At 35.3% G+C, this 17855-nt stretch overlaps 1 protein-coding gene across 19 annotated transcripts in view; it reads right to left on the bottom strand.

Annotated features, from left to right (window-relative positions):
* Positions 1–929: 929 nt before the first annotated feature.
* LOC117339469 (alpha-adducin-like) overlaps positions 930–17855 on the bottom strand; it is an 83139-nt gene continuing 66213 nt past the window's right edge. For 6 of the 19 annotated variants that reach the window (XM_033901058.1, XM_033901061.1, XM_033901067.1 and 3 more), the window contains 6 exons: positions 12825–12932; positions 11306–11383; positions 9647–9727; positions 8679–8744; positions 5911–6023; positions 930–4894 (listed from right to left, as the gene is read on the bottom strand). In XM_033901058.1, coding sequence (XP_033756949.1) covers positions 4772–4894; positions 5911–6023; positions 8679–8744; positions 9647–9727; positions 11306–11383; positions 12825–12932 — 569 coding nt within the window. In that variant the 3' untranslated portion in view covers positions 930–4771. The remainder of the gene's footprint in view (positions 4895–5910; positions 6024–8678; positions 8745–9646; positions 9728–11305; positions 11384–12824; positions 12933–17855) is intronic. The other 13 variants (XM_033901068.1, XM_033901073.1, XM_033901074.1 and 10 more) reach the window with 9 other exon arrangements.

Raw genomic sequence — 17855 nt, 5'->3', positions numbered from 1 at the left:
TCCATTTGGACGTGAAAAAATTTGGTCACCTGCCTAATCATGTGAATTTTTCTCGGATTCTCCTGTTTCCTCCCACAATAAGACCCCTCTCACACTTCCATCTAGGCCAACATGTGTGATTAATATAAGTTGATATAACTTGTTTCCCAATCGTTGTAAAATAAATAAATATCAAGTTTAAGTTAAGGTAATATTTACCTGAATATTTACTCATGATCGTAATAATCATATATAGACAGTGAAGTGATCAAAACATATACATGTATATACTGCTGTATAAGTAAAATCGAAACACAAAGGTGCCAAGTAAATGTAATACTTCATACTTTATCAAGTGGTGATAAGTAAAAAATGGTTTTTTTTTGTTTAACCTATTAATACCAGCCGGAGTAATTTAAGGACGTACCAGGTTTTGGAGGGTGAGGAGAGCCACAGTACCCCCCAAAAAACCACTGGTCAATGATAAGTAGCAGGCAACTGGCCCATGAGGGTTTCGAACTTGCGACCCAGAGGTGGAGGGCTAATGATAAAGTGTCAGGACACCTTAACCACTCCGCCACTGCAGCCCCCAAGTAACAAGAGGCCAATGGCCACGTAGCACGATGGTCCAGGAAATTAATGTTCAATGAATGGTATTGACTGGTTTCTTGATTTATTAATTTCTCAACAAAAACGTTTGTTATAATTGTTGAAATATTCGAGTAAGTGATCACTGAAATTACTAAGGTCATTGTCAAATTAACAACATACCGAATGATACCACAGCTTTAGCTTCAAAATACTCACATTGAAATTGTAATTTGATTACAGTAGATGTGCATAACTTGAGATATCCTGTCCACAAGGTGATTTTTCAGACCAGGGGTCACACTATAAGCTACGATAGACGAATGCTCTATTATGCTAAAAAGTGAAAAAACAAACTCTGCTGTAAGTATAGATGGTTTATTGACACGGCATGACTTTACGTAAGGACTACAAGCTGAAGGCAACCATGAGATGCAGTAAAATCAATGAATAGTAACGTAAATGTCAATCAGATACCCCGAGCCTTTACGGCATAAGGCTTATACATAAACGGAAGTGACATTGAGCAGTAAAGATTAACTAGATCAGGACTACACACAAACAGTTAGACCAATCTGTGTTTACATAACACTAACAAACATAAAAAACAAATTTAGACACAGAAGACAATGACAATGTGTCAAGGTCACAGAGATGTTACCATTACAGCAAGGTCAAAATGCCGTAACCACGGAAACCATTTCACAATGATTACTGTGATCACAATGCCAGCTGTCTGTGACCTTGAAAAACAAGCCAAAATCTCGTGACGATGTTTACCGAGCTGTGATAAAATAAATCCCTTTCAACTTGTGGATATCTGAAGTGCATACGATGTGTACTTTATAAAAAAAATTACATTGCATGTACAATTAAATGAAAATATAAAATGATAAAGAACATAAAAATCTACATTTTGTTTAAAACTTAAAACACATTGTTAAGCAGGTAAAATCAAGTTGATAATCGATTTATTTACAAGACAAACAGGACATCATTCATTTATAAAAATCACAGAACTACATTTGGCGCAAAAAAAAAAAAAAAAAAAGGCAGGGAATTGACAAATTGATGTCTATCACCTCACTACTGGGCGCGACCCTTTTTACTGAAGTATCCAATATATATATATATCCTGTATCACTACCATTAAGACTGATGGTTAATGTCATCAACACTTCAAGTGTTATTTAGTAAGTTTGGGTATTCTCTATTGTGGTAGAGTATTATATTAACAAGGCTGCATCATTTTTATGTAATATTGGTCTATGTTATACCATAGTTTATCTGGTTCCCAAAAATGTTGCGTTTTCCAATTTACAACAAGCTATTATGTAGGATTAACAATTGCAATAAAACCCGCCTTTTTTCCATTTCTATGACTGAAAATCTTATTGAATTTACTACAATAAGGCAACAAAATATATACATCATTGTTATCTTCATTATACCTATCTTAAATATATTTGTAAATAGTAAACAGTTTATTATTATAGTGGACTCACTATTTGTTGTGAGGTTACTCCAATGAGCATGCAAGTTAAGCTATTGGTATTTATCAATCACTGCCTGTTACAATATGAATATATTCATAAATACAATAAATATTCAAACTGGAAAGACAGTTAGTAGTTTGCTTTTATAATAAAGAAATCGGCCAGGATCCATGGCATTTGTAGAAGAAAATTACCTTCCTACAAGTGGCATGGCTTATCCTAATTTGAATTTTTTTTTCGAAAATTACTTTTACTTAACATCATGAAAAAAATATCTGAACAACAAAACAAGCTCACAAGCTGCCAGAGTTACTAAATATTCAACATATCCAACCTAATGTTAATTAGCGAGTTAATCATTTGACTAGTGGCCGATATTACATAAAAACAGAATACACTTTACAAGTCCATTTCTAAAATGGTGTGACTACACTTAATTACAGGTTTTGTTAATGTTGGTTTATAGTGAAACAAAAGATCAACTTGGATATTTAGACATTAAACAGTAATATAATGGGGTACAAGTTGATACGTCCACTGTGTCAGTGTCATGCATCCATCCATCCCCCTTCTCTACAGATCTATAAAATGGGCATTGCCCAACCATTACTCAACCCCACCTTATAACTCCCCATCGAAATTAAACATCACAGCGAACCCCACAAGCAGATTTATACTGATTGGTGATGTAAAGGGGAGTAATCTTTAGGTATATTTGGGTATTTTAACAGGTTTTATTACTTCCTATCCTTGCACAGAGACAAAACTTTGCTTGAGCAACCATGATTTACAGACATGACCAGTGTAAAGAGTATGGAAAATATACAAAAACAAATTGGCAAGACCAGATATCAAAATTTACCAACATCGAAAACACACCTACACAAGAACATCAGGATTTTCTTTCATCTTTGTACAGAATAAGCCATCATTTGTATGACATGATGCACAGGTGATAATTGCACATTAATGTGTGATTAAGATTTCAAATTGTTGATCTTATCAGCTTTCTTTCAGTATGAAAGAAACTTTACCGCTTAAAATGATTTAGGTGAAGTTTGTGTGATTCTTTCTACCAGCCACTGTTTACACACATACCACAAACTTACAGATAGTGTTCAAAATGATGGGGATCAATAACAATGGCGAAAATGCTCAAACTGATTTTATTGAACACAGTATAACATGGGATGGAAAGGGAAAAACATACTGAACTTATTTTTTTACAACATTTAATGAAAAAGGACTTTCTGTTTTTGTATGAATATGAAAGAGTGCTGCCTCCAGGTGTAATATAGTACCTGATCAAAGCAGGCGAACCACGGACATAGTCATGTGTCAATGTTACGATTTTGTTTGTTTTTTCGAGACAGAACTACACTTAAGGGACTTACACCTGACACAAAAACTCTTTACAGTCAGTACGTACAGTTAGTATTGCAACAAGCCTGGGTCAACATTCCCCCAATTTGAGAGTTACTTCCCTTTGAACACACGAAAATCCCTACAATCCCCCCTTCCCAACAACCCCTATATGACCTTCACCTTTACTTTTTTATCCTTGTTAATAAACATGAGCATGTGACACAAAAGAATTCTTAATGACAAATTTTGAAGTCTAATTATTCTGAAGCAATCAAAGCAGAATGAAGTTCTGATTAGTTACCAGCTCGCATTATAAGCTAACAACTTCAAATAAATGCAGAGATGTCATCTGGACATTGCTGGGATGCTCATAGATCTTTCAAAGTGAAATACATATATGATGGGTAAATGAATGGAAGAACATTTTATCATTGATAAGATTTCTTTTGACCAATGTATGAAATAAAAACAAATATTAAAAATCTAATGAAATTAAGGAGATGATTAAAAAAAATACAGGGAAAGCACCTATCTCCCTACCTAGTACGTCAACAAAAACATTTCTCTCACTCGTCGAGCACAAGAATATGGATAGTGTGGTAAGGTATTGAACTATAAGCTTTGACCGGTCACCATCATCAACCACCCACAATCAGCTCCAGGTGGGCTTTCTGCATACCCTCCACACACAATGGTAAATGGTATCGCCTACAATCAGTACTTTATCAAGTGTGACCATTTCTTTTCGTTCCAGAGAGTTGGACAGATATTGCCATTCGTCCCTTGAAAAATTGCCAGGCAAAAAAGAACTGCCTTTCATTGGGATCACACTTCACATATTACACTTAACCTTCGGAAGTAAAAAAAAAATGAATTATTCTTTTTTTACATCAAGCGGAGTTGAGTGGTCACATGCTGGTGGCAAACCTGCCAACCATTCAGCAGTTGGTTCCGTAGTAGTCTATCAGTCGAACACATCTACTCCCGGGCCAAGTTCACAACATTGCTGGCTGCTCTGTGCTTCATTCTCCGTTTCAATCCTTGGGGAAGCGTATGCATGATTAAGCTAGGGGAAAGTCTGCATATACATATTACTGAGTTAATCTGTCCACAGAGAGCTAAACGCTCCATCCCAATGTCAGTTCTAAAAATTGGACCAAAAATGTTTTAAAATATTACGTAGACACGTGTTTCTTTTCCAATATTTCTGTTCTTTCCAAACACAAGCAAACAGTCAGCACAAACATATGCTTCTGCTTTGTGTTATTATAAAAAGTTTGAATCATTCCACATCATAACAGATCACATGACTAAGTCACATGTCATTTTTTCCTACTCTCAGACTAAATGGCACTTTCTTTACTTTCTTTATTCTTGGCCTTGCCAAAGGAAGGCATACGGAATTTCTTCTTCTTTTGCTTTTGTTTATCCTTTGATGGTGAAGGATGCTCTTTAGTGGGAGACCCCTGTAAAAAAAGGAAGAAATGTTTATATTTTCAAACACAAATTACTTATTTATATTATAAGAAGACATGAATTTTGTGTCAATAACAATCTGTCTTTTTGAAAATGAATTTCTAAAACCAACCAACAACTAGATTTTTCGGACGGGTATAAAACATAATCTATGATCTCCAGTGTTAAATCAAAAGCTGGTTGCTATCAAAACAACAATCTGCTATTCCTCAATTTTAAACCAACTATATTTTCAGGACATGTAAAAGATTTTACAGCGGAACTTCTCTAAACTGATCAAGCATGGTACATGAATATTTGGCCAGTTTAGAGAGCTTTATAACTCTACATGTTTTTTTAATGTTAAACAGATCAAACAGCTTTGATGATGCATGATGATTTGGCTTCCACAAGACTGTGTTAATTAGTACACAATTAAATCATGATGCTCCTTAATTGTAAGTGTTGTGTACCAATTTACCTATTACATGTCTATGCCCCAAGATAAACGTTCACCCAAAAATCGCCACAGATGTTCGCTCAGGTAAGGCTGGTTTACACAAGTAATTTAAGGTATATTTTAACCATTCTGGATACAAAATTGATTCGGAATTCAGAATTCAGAGGTCGGTATTGGGAAGTTTTCATTACTATAATAAAGAAGGATTGACTCTGTACATCGCTGTTTCGATCAGTGTCAAGAAGTGATCGGTTTTGAGAAGGATTGGTTTTCGGGAGTTACACTGTACCATGACCAAGTTCAATTAATAATTCTTTATCGACTATTTGTCTGAAATTTTTGTGAGTACACTGTGATCTCTCGACAAACTGCATCATGCCTTGTGCCTGAAGCATTATTACTGATGGGCAGACCTATATCAATGAGTAAAATTTTTTCTTGAAATCAAGGCCTCATGAAACATTCTTATGAAGCCAAATAATTTTGTCCAAGATGTTAACTACTCTGTCATAAGCGAAATGAAAACCTTCTATAAAAGAATGAATGTGATTGGTCGATTATCTTCACCTCTTTACTGCTACGGTCCTCCAGTGTTTCTCCGCCACTAGCGCTGTCTGTGGACTTCAGTGTGTCAGATTTCGCTGGGGAAGACGGCTTCTCATCACCATTCAGTTTACGATCTGAAATGAACAACAGCAAAATTGGTTTAACAGTAGACCAAAGCAAAATATATTCAACATCATATCACAGACGTTATTTTGATGTGGAGATTTTTTTGGTCGTGTCTGGATGATTCAAATAATGGAAAAATAACAATCATTACAAAATGTGTTAAGTACGTGCAGGGAAATATGATCAAACAACATCAAACTATTGGGTTGATGTAATATAACTGGGGAGTCAACAAACTACAACAATTATAACCAAACTGTATCATTCAACATATTACATCAAAATGAACAAACCACACTTAATGTTGAAAATATCAGTCAATTCTTGATAGAAATTTGCTGGAATAGAAAAACATGTCAACCAAACCAAATCCATACCCATGTCATGCACATTAGCCCAGTAGAAATCTAGGTAGTAATAGCATTTCTAAAACTGAGTATCAGTTTACAAGCCAAATCAAAAAGTTTGGCGCAAGAAAAATAGTTCACTCAATTTGTGAGCAAAATTTTATTCTCATCTGGCAATAAAAGCAAATACATCTTTTATCAAAATTAGGGAACGGGCTTACAACACCAAAATGAATATCTATTGGCATTTAAACTAAGCTGTAGTAGCATACTGGCTCAGGTAAGCTAAAAACCCTATATTCAGGATTCAAGGTATGTTGGGTGATGTTAAATGTTGAAATATATTACACCAAAATTATTCACAATGTTATTGATAAAGGTTACAAAATAAATGGTAGACTTTGGGTAAAAACAGAAAATAGCAGCCCAAGGCCAAGCATGACAGCTTTGACAAATTGAAATCAGTGATCCTCATACCAGTCAGAACAATTCCGAGCACAGTACCTTTATTTTCTATGATAAGATCATCTAATGGACTGAAATCCCTGTATCAGACGGGGATAGGTCTTCACAAATATAACGTCAATGCTTCCCTTTCAAAATAAATATCTTAACAAGATATCAACCACAACATTAGGTGAAGGATTGTTTGTATTTGACAAGAACCCAATAGCCTTATTAATCATTATACAATATTTACCCCCACATGATATGTTCATCATTACAGACTATATCAAAGTCCAGTACCTTTCAAATTGATATTTATTTGGATCAGGAGCACTACATACATGTTTTACTGGGTAAAAACCAAGTTGTGACCTTGACCTTTGTCTTCATATTTTGCAAAGGTTATTTCTTTAATCAAAATATACTTATTAATTATCTTATACAAGGTCTTTGGTAAACTCTCTATTATCATTAAATCTAACTATTACAGAGAAAACAAGCATATTGGGATATGGGGTATCGCTGTACAATACATGTCCCCTACCGAACCCCTGTTTATATAGTAACAATGACCTTGACCCAAAAACACTGAAACCCAAACTTGTCCAAGATACTATGGTCCTTTATCATTGTGTGAAGTTTGATCAAAATTCCTCAAGTAATGGAGCCCCTAGATCACTGACAAACTTTGGTGTTACGTACGTACGTACAAGATGGATGGAGAGGAAAATATCTCCCAGTGGCCAACAAGATATTAAACTAAATACTGTTGAAAAATTAAATACCCCTTGAAAACCAACAGTAAAGAAAACCAGTGATCTGCTTATGGATCAGGACGATTTTGCTATCTTTTGATTTAATTTCTAAATGCTACCACATGTAGACAAAGAATAAGGTGTGTTAGGTTGTAGAAATAAGTCAGTATTTCTATTTAGTCAGAGATATAAAGAAATGAACATTAATGTTAAAATGTTAAACAAAACTTCCTAATCACAGAACAGAATGGAAATAAAGCATGCCATATTAAGGTGGTTTTTTTTTAAATTTTATTTTTAATAATTATAAAATAAACAAGATCTTTTTTTTATTACACTTTTTAACTAGAATGATTATAACACAGCAAACATAATATTTCCATATCAAACAAAATAATTTTGAAAGGTTTAAACAATGAAAATGATTGTATCTGCATATTCTTCTTAAAATTTCTATCCTGTTAAAGACGGTCTTTTAAGAGTTATCAAAGTTAATGAGTACCCAACACCAGTACTAATACATGTCCAATCTAATGAACAGTTAATTATGCAATTAGACACAGCAACAAGATGGTAGTAGGATTCAGGATGTGAGGAATGGATTTAGCTACTGGGTAAAGCTTTTTGGCTATTGAACAAACTGTCCCATTAAAATGGGATAGTGAAATTATTAAACGATTAGCTGAAAAAGAGATCTTTATATGACCTCTGTTTCATATCACAGATTCTGAGTGGCTCAATTTTCAGAATGTATAAATGCAATTATAAATATATGCAATTAAATTCAAAATTGGATTTTAATAAGGAACAAAAATATTTTCTTCCAATTTTTCAATAAATATTCTCCTCAACCATGGATGTTTGTGAGTTTGTTTAGGTTACAGAATGCAGAAAGAATGTGATGAAATTTGAATGTTCTATATTGTCCATGTAGGCACTTTCTAATAATAGACAAGTAAGAAGCATGCAGATGTAAAAGTAAGCAAAATGGAAACAGGTTAATCTGCCATCCCAAGTGGGTAGAAAAGTCCACGATCCCCATAGAGTGTGGTTTTAGAGATTTCCGTCTCAGGGGATTGCGTGTATATCCTCCGTACAGGAGGTGTCCGCTTACCTTTGCCTTTAGCCTTACGTTCAGACTTAGAGCGTCCAAAGTTAGACTTAGTGAGTTCCTGAATTACTGTGAAAAACAGTGATCCTACGTTACAACATCTACGACTTCAGACAACTTATATTAGTGAGAGACATGGGAGAAAAAACAGAGAGATATAGCTGATCAAATTGTGAGTTACAGTGAACTGGTCTTAAAACCTGAACCCACATTATGTCTGCTGTAAACAATGCTACCAAATGTGTACTCTTATCTTAGCACTTAAGGATACTCTTAATTCATAAATGCTCTTTAAAATATTTGCTATCTCCAAATATACTTCCAAAACAAATTTCTGCAATTAACATTGCAAATAAAATTTCTTGTCAGACAGAGCATAGATTTAGGCACAAAAATAAGAATACTACAGAAATAGGTACGCTTACAGCATATTGGTTTGTATGAATTTGAAATATAAATTTCTAAAATTGCTACTTCTTGAAAGGTAAATGACTGAGTTAGCTAGAATTTTCTTCTGGTAAGTCCAGTAATCCATTAAACAGTAGCTTGTAATTAATGAAGAACTCACTATTGTCCTCCACCGGAGTGTTATTGGGATGTCAATGATGTGACAATTAAATGTGAATCACATTGTAACAATCGGTGAAACAAATTGTTAAAGACTGATCAATGAATTACAAAACTATAGACATCAACAGAAAAACAGCAAACACCAAAAAACTTTATCATATCACTTTGTTATCTGACTGTAACAGCTCACATTAACATGTACGGACTAGCAATTTTATCGTTTAATTTTACACAACACATGGGGCCTGAATTCCATTTTTGAAATATACTTTTCCGGCTTCAATTACTCAGAGTTAATAATTCCAAAAAGTTTACTAAAACAATAAATCAAAATGAATGTGCTGTACAGTGGTAACAAAGTTCAAAGGTCAAGGGGACACAAGGTCATATAGCATGCTTACGTTCCGGACTTTTGGGGGGTTCCCGTGTGGACTCTGATCGCTGCAGTACGATGGGTGCCGGGGAGGTTGGAGAGGCAGGCTCTGTTACACATGCAAAAACAACATCAAACATGCTTAACCTTTCCTCCCCTACCCAGCCAGTATGAACCTTACAGCCAAATGTTATTGACCAGTCCATTGGTGGTTGGTAGGGGTGTAGGAAAGGTTAACTATGATACACAAATAAACATACAAGATGTACTGAAGCATTTCAACATATAACTAACACACCTGAAAAAAAAAGTCACAACATCGAAAACTACATCACAAAAGGCAAATAAGAATGTGAAAAACTCAAATATCTGATAACCATATTAAATAAAACATTATGATATGTAGAATATACTTTGAATTACCTTCCAGGTAATACGTGATTTCAATCAGGCATTTACACATAAATGTACAATCATGAGGGTCAGACTTAGGACATTGAAAACATTTTTTCCCCATGAAATATTTACCTGAACATGTAATTAACATAGTGTGTCTGATTTAATCTTTCAAAAGTCATGCAATATATACATGCACAAGAGTGGGAAAATGAAGACATATTTTAATATCGAGCCCATTCAGAGTGCATCAGATTCCATGCAGTTTTTGAACTGTCCAAATGTAATGTTTCAGTGTCAATATAACGCTATCTCTCTGAAAACATTAAGTCTTTATTTTGTAGATTTGTGAATCTTAATCTGAGTTAATGACACCCAAAACCGGTATAATTCCCATCAACCCAGACATGTATTATATCTTTTCAACCTTCCGTGCAGTGATTGTAAAAAATTAAATCTATTGCCACAATCAATGTTAACTCTGCAGACAAACAAACAAGCCTGTATGACTTATATCCATTAAGCCAAGATAATGTGAGGTTTTTTATTATTCACTACTACATGCATGCAAGCCTGTGCCAGTATAAGAGGAGTTGCCTCCCCTATTACATGTAGGGTTGCCTCCCCTGAAACCTACATATCTAGTAACAACCTCCATATTATCTTGGTACCTGATCACAATGTCAACCAACAGCAAATCAAATTAGTGGTGAATGGATTAGTGATAAGAATGATGTTATGAGGTGCCACAGGAAATCTATTCACTTCTAAATGTCTCCATGTCTTGTGTATGTGAGCTGAAATTCTAAAAAGAATTACGGTGGATGTGGTGTCTTCATCTGATAGAAATGAGGCAATGACAGATGTGAATTCCAAAGACCACAGTTTCAAAGATCTTCATATCAATAGTATAAAGTGAAGCAATGTTCATTACAATTCAGCTGCCAATCTCAAATTTTTCATAAAATATTCTCTCTCTTCAAAGAATATGACTACAACGATGAAAGTAATATTTTCAAAAACATTTTCTAGTTTGGAGTATATTCTTCATTTTCACACTGGATGCTCTAAAATGGATTGTTTTCTCTGTAAACATCGCAAACATTTCCTAAAATGCTTATTTTAGTTTTCTGACATGCCTCCGTTTTTGGTGAATAAAGTTTAAACCTTGGAAATGTATATCATAAACTCTGAAGGAACTCTCAGAATCTGTGGTCAATCTACACTACAAAATGTGAAGAGGTACACAATGTGTCACTTTAAAGATGGAACCACACAATGGGATCTGTACCTAACCGCTGAGAGGGAGCAACATATGCGTCATCTATGGCCGTCTCCTTCCAGGCGCCCGATTTGGGTCGCCGACGTGCTAAAAAGGCAACAAAAAATAGGGGATCGCAATGAAACCAAGCGTGAAAAAACAAAGGAATAATGATGAAAACCAGAAAGGGAGATAACTCTAAATTATCAAAAGCCAGGGACATTATTTCTTTTAGTAAGTGAATCTTCTAGGAAAGAAAATGTGGATTTAAAGCATTTAATTAATACAGTAAATAAATCTTCTAGGAAAGAAAATGTGGATTAAAAGCATTTAATTAATACTAAGGGATCTATTGATGATCTTTTGCAAAATATGTTCTGAAAAGCTTTACAGGAAACTGACAAAATGTAAAATGTAGAACTTTTTCATTATAACTGCAATAATATATTTAGCTGTGAAGATATTAGAATTGTAGTTAATTCCAGATATAAATATATGACGTTCATCCGGCCTGTTCTTGATTACATAAAATATGTCAATAATGGAAGGATTTCATATATTTACACATGTATATACCCGTACATGCAAGCTAGATTTGAAAGCGCACAATCCTTTTTTTTTTTTTTTTAAAGATATATTCTAACGGAATCAGAATACCTCACTCTCATTAGGATAGGTCTACAAAGATAAAGATTGGTCAGTTTTAACTGTTTAATAATTCTACTCAATTTCAAATCCTTATTTTCACCTCAATGTCCAAGTACAAATAATAATTTTGCTGTATATATTCTTGGTTAGTTAGTATATGTGAATAATATTTGAGTAAAAATCCAATTAAAACTTCCATAAATATGTACATCTGTCCTGATAATCATAAATATTGGGTCTGATTAACACAATATATCCGGCCTGAGCAGATTATCAGACCTATATATATATCCAACCTTATCAAGCATCCCCTGCTCTGGTTCTTCATTCAAGGAAATCTTGTCTATAAAACAATATATGTTTTGAATTTGATAAAATATTTAATATACTCAGTAGTAGTAATCTGATTGATGGTTACAAATCATTCTTTCAAGCACATTTCTGATTACAAATATTTTCTTCTATGTATCTATTTGAACTGACCAACAAGTTGGTGGATGGGATTGGCATCCGATAAGGAGCTTACTCCATCTGCAAATCAATGCAGGATATGTCATTGAGAGGGATACAATATTTCCTCAGAATCCAGAGCACCTGACATTTTAAACCATTATGACTCTAAATAGTACTTCGCATTTGTAGACCTGTGAACAATTTGATTATACAAACTAAAGCCTGTCCTTTGCATACCTATATAAGGATCATAACCTAATTCCCTTGATAACCGATGAACACCAAATTTGAAGTATGATCTTATAATGAACAATGAAACAAAATGCACAAACCCTGCTGATGAATTAAAAACGATTAAAAACTATAACCAACTCCACAATAAAACCCTGCATACAAATATGGAGCAAGCGCATGACTACACGAGAACGAAAGTGAGGCTGTCACCCACCCTGATACTTATCGTCCGTGCTGTGCATGTTGCTAGGCGGTACATAAGGGTCTAGTATATCATCTATATTGGTTTCCTTCGACATTCGCTTCTTGCGAGGTGCTGAGACTGCGAAGAAAATGTTGTTTTTTATGTATATAGAGGATACCTGGGGCAAACAAATGTTTCACCACTGTGTGATACATGCCACACATACATTCGTTGCCATCTCAACTGATTAAATCTGATTAGTAAATGATATCTCGTATATATACAAACATGATAAACAAAACATATAAACAAAAACTTAAAAGGACTTGGATAGGAAAATTCTATAGCAAAACTTAAAAGACAGAAATTAACATGATGAATACATTAAGTTGTATACAGAGAAAGCAAATGATGAATGACAGAGGTTGCAAGGCATTGTATGTGTGAGGATTTTTTGTTTACCTTATATATGAACCTACATGTGTGTATCTTGTTACTTATGTATCAACATATATAATATGGTGGACATTTCAAAATATAGAGCGAGGGAGTATATTTCAAAATATAGAGCGAGGGAGTATATCTACTAGATAAATTAAAACAGTAAATCTCAGGTAAGTCTTTGTTTTGATCCTGTAGACCTGAAAATAAATTGATCTAAATGTGCGAATGTCTGTTGGTGAGAACATGATGATGGGTAGCTCAATGCCAACCTGTTGAAGTCACAGACATTAAACATCCTCCTTAATAAAAGTAGATAAACACATCACTGAAAAGGTAGGTAGATCTGTCACCGAGGTTATAATTGATGACATGCACTACTTCTAACAATTACATTACACTGTACATGTATGTACCACAAAGCCAATATTTTCTGGCTCCACCATGGTTAGTATATATATATATATACATGTATAATAAGCATTTAAAGCAGTGGTCTATATTACAAATGTACACAACACTTATTTACCATCCTATGTCAACCTTTTAAAATTGTCCATTTTTTTTCATTCTGTACTGACCATGTAACTTGTAATTCAATATCTATTTTTTTAACATACAATGTAGCCATGCTATTAATCATGACTACAAATTATCAGTATTTTGGGTACATTAATACCAAGATATAAACTGGTAGTCAAATATCCATGCAGTATGAACAAAATACAAAACTGAAACGTGCTACATTGCAGCATACCAGCAGTAAATTTCAACATGAAAGAGCTTTATCTTATACATATGATGAGTTTTTTCAGTAGCAAGAAATTAGTATGAAACACAACATAATCAAAACACCTAAAAAGGAATACCCTTTCAAGTTTAAGACTTAAATAGGTAGTACATTATCAGCATGAAATGGAATGTAAGACATTGTATAGGAAGTGTCATTATTAGCTTTTGATTCCATAGGGAGTATGAAATCAGCATGAAACAGAAGGTAGGACATATTGTATAGTAACTGTTTTTATCAGGTAAGATATACTGAAAGGAGCATGAAATCAGCATAAAACAGGATGTAGGACATTGTACAGAAAGTGTAATTATCAGTATAGGATTCCATAGGGAGTATGAAATCTGCAGTGTCATTATTAGTAGAAGATTCCGTAGGGAGCAGGAAATCAGCATGAATCAGAATGTAGGACATCGTACAGAAAGTGTAATTATCAGTATAGGATTCTGTATGGAATAAAGAAATCAGCATGAAACAGAATGTACATGTAGGACATCATACAGAAAGTGTCATTTTCAGTATAGAATTCTGTAGGGAGTATGAAATCAGCATGAAACACGGTACATATCACTATCTATATGGAGCGTGAAAGTACAAGTACACGCTACTAAAGACAAGAGATCCCAGAGGGATCTTGGCGCCCACCATTGAATGATCTTCATAGGTTCCATGTCAGATTGATCTTTTCTCTACTTTTCCCTTCATTTTACTAATCTGTGCAAATTGAGACATCCCTCCAGTACTTTTCAAACAAGGGAATCCTAGCTATATAAGAAATTTGAGATTTAACGATAATGGCTGTTTGTTTGCCAGGTTGTTTTCAGGACAGACTGGTCCAAAAATGCAATACAAGGGACCAAGGGGAACCTACTTATGAAATTTGAGAAAGATCCATTCAGTAATTTGAGAAATAGAGATAACAAACTTCAATTGTCAAAATCCAAGATGGCTGCCTGTCGGCCATGTTGTTTTCGGATTGGTCTCAAAACGCAATATGCATAACTAGGCACCAAGGGGAACCTTCATATGAAATTTGAGAAAGATCCCTTCAGTACTTTCTCAGAAATAGCGATAACAATCTTCAATTGTCAAAATCCAAGATGGCTGCCTGTCGGCCATGTTGTTTTCGGATTGGTCCCAAAACGCAATATGCATAACTAGGCACCAAGGGAAACCTACATCTGAAATTTCAGAAAGATCCATTCAGTACTTTCTCAGAAATAGCGATAACAAACTTCAATTGTCAAAATACAAGATGGCTGCCTGTCAGCCATGTTGTTTTCCGATTGGTCTCAAAATGCTATATGCATAACTAAGAACCAAGGGGAACCTATATATGAAATTTGAGAAAGATACCATCATTACTTTCTCAGAAATAGCGATAACAAACTTCAATTGTCAAAATCCAAGATGGCTGCCTGTCGGCCATGTTGTTTTCCGATTGGTCTCAAAATGCAATATGCATAACTAGGCACCAAGGCCAACCTACATATGAAATTTGAGAAAGATCCCTTTAGTACTTTCTGAGAAATAGCGATAACAAACTTCAATTGTCAAAATCCAAGATGGCTGCCTGTCGGCCATGTTGTTTTCCGATTGGTCTCAAAAAGCAATATGCATTACTAGGCACCAAGGGGAACCTACATATGAAATTTCAGAAACATCCCTTCACTACTTTCTGAGAAATAGCGATAACAAACTTCAATTGTCAAAATCCAACATGGCTGCCTGTCGGCCATGTTGTTTTCCGATTGGTCTCAAAATGCAATATGCATAACTAGGCACCAAGGGGAACCTACATATGAAATTTGAGAAAGATCCCTCCATTACTTTCTGAGAAATAGCGATAACAAACTTCAATTGTCAAAATCTAAGATGGCTGCCTGTCGGCCATGTTGTTTTCCGATTGGTCTCAAAATGCAATATGCATAACTAGGCACCAAGGGGAACCTACATATGAAATTTGAGAAAGATCCCTTTAGTACTTTCTGAGAAATAGCGATAACAAACTTCAATTGTCAAAATCCAAGATGGCTGCCTGTCGGCCATGTTGTTTTCCGATTGGTCTCAAAAAGCTATATGCATTACTAGGCACCAAGGCCAACCTACATATGAAATTTCATAAAGATCCCTTCACTATTTTCTGAGAAATAGCGATAACAAACTTCAATTGTCAAAATCCAAGATGGCTGCCTGTCGGCCATGTTGTTTTCCGATTGGTCTCAAAATGCAATATGCATAACTAGGCACCAAGGGAAAGATACATATGAAATTTCAGAAAGATCCCTTCATTACTTTCTGAGAAATAGCGATAACAAACTTCAATTGTCAAAATCCAAGATGGCTGCCTGTCGGCCATGTTGTTTTCCGATTGGTCTCAAAATGCAATATGCATAACTAGGCACCAAGGGGAACATACATATGAAATTTCAGAAACATCCCTTCAGTACTTTCTGAGAAATAGCGATAACAAACTTCAATTGTCAAAATCCAAGATGGCTGCCTGTCGGCCATGTTGTTTTCCAATTGGTCTCAAAATGCAATATGCATAACTAGGCACCAAGGGGAACCTACATATGAAATTTGAGAAAGATCCCTTCAGTACTTTCTGAGGATTAGCGATAACAAGAATTGTTTACGGACGGAGGGACGGACGGACGGACGGACGGACGGAGGGACGGACGGAGGGACGGACGGACGACGGACCACGGACGCAGGGCGATTTGAATAGCCCACCATCTGATGATGGTGGGCTAAAAAGTGCAATATCGGTCACCGATTCAGTACAAATGTTTTGTATCAATGCACTGCAGGGAGTATATCTGTAGAGAAAATTCTATCAGTACCTGCTACTGCAGGGAGTATATCTCTCCAGAGAATCCTGTCAGTACATGCCACTGTAGGGAGTGTTTCTCTAGAAAGAATCCTGTCAGTACATGCCACTGTAGGGAGTACATCTCTAGAGAGAATCCTGTCAGTACATGCCACTGTAGGGAGTATATCTCTAGAGAGAATCCTGTCAGTACATGCCACTTGTTTACGGACGGAGGGACGGACGGACGGACGGACGGACGGAGGGACGGACGGAGGGACGGACGGACGACGGACCACGGACGCAGGGCGATTTGAATAGCCCACCATCTGATGATGGTGGGAGACTTAAATAAGTAGTACATTATCAGCATGAAATGGAATGTAAGACATTGTATAGGAAGTGTCATTATTAGTTTTTGATTCCATAGGGAGTATGAAATCAGCATGAAACAGAAGGTAGGACATATTGTATAGTAACTGTTTTTATCAGGTAAGATATACTGAAAGGAGCATGAAATCAGCATAAAACAGGATGTAGGACATTGTACAGAAAGTGTAATTATCAGTATAGGATTCCATAGGGAGTATGAAAACTGCAGTGTCATTATCAGTAGAAGATTCCGTAGGGAGTACGAAATCAGCATGAATCAGAATGTAGGACATCGTACAGAAAGTGTAATTATCCGTATAAGATTCTGTATGGAATAAAGAAATCAGCATGAAACAGAATGTACATGTAGGACATCATACAGAAAGTGTCATTTTCAGTATAGAATTCTGTAGGGAATATGAAATCAGCATGAAACATGGTACATATCACTATCTATATGGAGCGTGAAAGTACAAGTACACGCTACTAAAGAAAAGTGCGATATCGGTCACCGATTCAGTACAAATGTTTTGTATCAATGCACTGCAGGGAGTATATCTGTAGAGAGAATCCTGTCAGTACATGCCACTGTAGGGAGTATATCTGTAGAGAAAATCCTATCAGTACCTGCTACTGTAGGGAGTAT

Source organism: Pecten maximus, chromosome 12 (assembly GCF_902652985.1).
Source record: "Pecten maximus chromosome 12, xPecMax1.1, whole genome shotgun sequence".
NCBI classification, from domain to species: Eukaryota; Metazoa; Mollusca; class Bivalvia; order Pectinida; family Pectinidae; genus Pecten; species Pecten maximus.
The sequence above is the reverse complement of the archived record's forward strand: the minus strand, read 5'-3'. Positions and strand labels throughout refer to the sequence as shown.